We start from the raw sequence: 2,636 nt of genomic DNA on the forward strand, positions 1-2,636 counted from the left end.
AGAACCGTTTAGGATGGAGAGATGAGGAAAGGATGTTTATCTGAAGGATTTTAGAAAAAGATTCTCTTATTTGGTTTTTATTATTAAAACATAAATGTTTCAAATGGCGGATCAGCGAATCCACGATGAACAATGGCGTTTCACCGTCAGCGGCTCCTAAATGTCAGAACTAGCGATGCACCGATTGGTCGGCCGGCTGATAGATCATCGTACGGCGAGATATTCAGACATTTATCGGCCGTCGATGCTTCATCAACCTCTACAGAAGTCCAACCATCAGCCACCGATCCTGCACCTGTAGTCAGAACCCAGGTGAGAACAGAAGAGCTGCCTCTGATTGGCTGCAGCCAGGAAGCCTCTGCTTAGAAAGATGGACCCAAACATCTGCCGGCAGATTAGCTTTATAATCCCATTTAATCTGATAGATCAAATAATCCCATTCAGACAAACCTGTAGATCAGGTGAGGCTCGCTGCGTTCAACATCTGCTGCTAATATTTGTTTTATTTTTTTCATAAAGGTTGTTTTAAATTTAGACCCAATGTTTCATTTATCACCACTTTTTCTTTTTTTTTATCCCATCAGAAATATTTTAAAGAGTCTGCAGAAACAGATCTCATGTTAAAACCTGATTATCTGATTTTTTATTTTTTTTGGGGGTGGGGGGGGAGATTCCCATTAGGCAATACTAGCATCCTAGTACTTAATACTAGATATTTAATACTAGATATTTACTACTAGATAAATACTAGGCAATACCAAGTTCCTGGGGGCCCCATTAATCTGTTTTCATGTATGGTTAAAACAACTATTCCTTATTTTCCTCATTAATGATGTTTTAGATTAAATCCTTTGGTTAAATGCCATCCATTCAGAGGGGCCCCTGCTGTCTCTGTCTAGGGCCCCACATTTCCTAAATCCGCCCCTGTGTTAAAATAATCGATTTTAATTTTTAATTAACTGAAGTTTAAATGGATCCAAAGTTCCTCACAGAGAAAAGCTTCGGTTAGAAATAATGAAGCATCAGATCAGCTTCCATGGAGGTAAACCTGCAGACATCCAGAGGTTCTTCAGAACCTCATCAGTCCAGCTCCTCCATCAGGTTCTGGTTCCGGTTCTGCGCCCATCAGCGGGCAGAAGGTTCCAGAACCAACAGATCCAGTCAGTTTAACGCGTCTCCGTCTCCCGATAATCCGCTAATCTAAACATGTCAGGATTATTGTTTCGGTACCGGTTCGGTTCTGAAGCCGGTTCCGGGTCACTCACCGGACTCCTCCTCATCGGTTTGCCTCCTTTTCACTTTTCTTTCTTTGTTCTTTTCGCTTCTTTTCGTGATTTTCTTGCGGAGGAGCTTCATCTGAAGGTCCGCCATGGTTGAAAAACACGTGCGGAAGAGCGTGACGTTGAGGACCCCTCGGCAACACCCTGGAGCGCCTGATTAAAACAACCAACACCGAGTGTTAGGAGCCCTCCAGGCTGCCTGATCAAAACGTAACAGATATATTTTTTAATTTTTTTAACATATTTAAGTGTCTTTACAACATTGTTATTCTATTAACTCTTTATTAAACACACCGACATTTGTTAAAAGTTAAAAACAACACGTGGTTCTTTTAAAAGTCAGAGAACGCTGGCAGGCTGAGTTTAGTTCAGCTAGGCTACAGAAAGACACGTAAAGGTGTCCGCCATATTGGATGGGGAAAGACCCGATATGGAATCAGGATTAAAATGTTTTTGAGGCGTGATTCTCATACTGTGGCTGTTTTTAACTGATGCTAATAAACACGACACATTCAATCATAATAACATCTGTTTCAAACAGACCAGACATCAAACAAACCGGCAGCCAGAGATGCTGAGGTCCTTTTATTTATATCTTAAGCTGGAGCTCAGACCTGAGCAACATTTAACTCTGTGGCCATGCATCAGTCTACACCAGTCACCACATTATGATCACCAAGAGGTAAAACATGATGATGATCTGCTCTTCCTCACCTGGATGGGATATAAACCAATTGAAGAAAACATTTGGATGGTGGAGAAACAGGAACAGGTTCATCAGTGTAAATATTGGTAAACTGTGTGTGGATCTTGTAAGTCTGCATGAATCTTGCTGCGTGTGTGTGTGTGTGTGTGTGTGTGGAGCTTGTCCTGTGCATGTATGAATCACATAAGTGTATTTGTGAAAATAGAGACGGATTTAGCTCCATAGGCCACAGGCTCCAACATTAAGCAGGTTACCAGAGCAGGTCAGAGGCCCAAAGTACCACTTCCTCATGGCGCCGCTCTACTTCCTCCTTTTATTTTAAAATGTGGCCTCCTCTGCTCTAATGAGGTTAACATCTGATGGAAACCAGTTTATCAGAACTTTAGAAAATCAACTAAATCTGTTATTATCAGTAACTGTCTGAACTAATATGGGATGAATGTAATTAATGAGCAGATGATTTCTGCCTCTATGCCGACGATGATGACGTAATCATCATCGTAATTATATGATAAGGGAGTTTGCCTTGCGATGATGTTCCAAAGAACAGTTGGAAGTGTAGATGGGAACCAGCAGCATGATTCAATGGTTAATACTTATATACCAGTTTTAAAGTTAGGAGGCATCTGTACCCAGGCGCCACCGGGTCC

General features: G+C 41.6%; 1 protein-coding gene across 1 annotated transcript in view; it reads right to left on the minus strand.

Annotated features, from left to right (window-relative positions):
- Positions 1-1,404, minus strand: part of ddx18 (DEAD-box helicase 18) — an 8,171-nt gene extending 6,767 nt beyond the window's left edge. Inside the window, exon 1 of the mRNA XM_015396538.1 lies at positions 1,266-1,404. Coding sequence (XP_015252024.1) covers positions 1,266-1,371 — 106 coding nt within the window. The 5' untranslated portion in view covers positions 1,372-1,404. The remainder of the gene's footprint in view (positions 1-1,265) is intronic.
- Between the last annotated feature and the right edge of the window lie 1,232 nt (positions 1,405-2,636).

Source organism: Cyprinodon variegatus, unplaced genomic scaffold (genome assembly GCF_000732505.1).
Source record: "Cyprinodon variegatus isolate N-32 unplaced genomic scaffold, C_variegatus-1.0 Scaffold804, whole genome shotgun sequence".
NCBI classification, from domain to species: domain Eukaryota; kingdom Metazoa; phylum Chordata; class Actinopteri; order Cyprinodontiformes; family Cyprinodontidae; genus Cyprinodon; species Cyprinodon variegatus.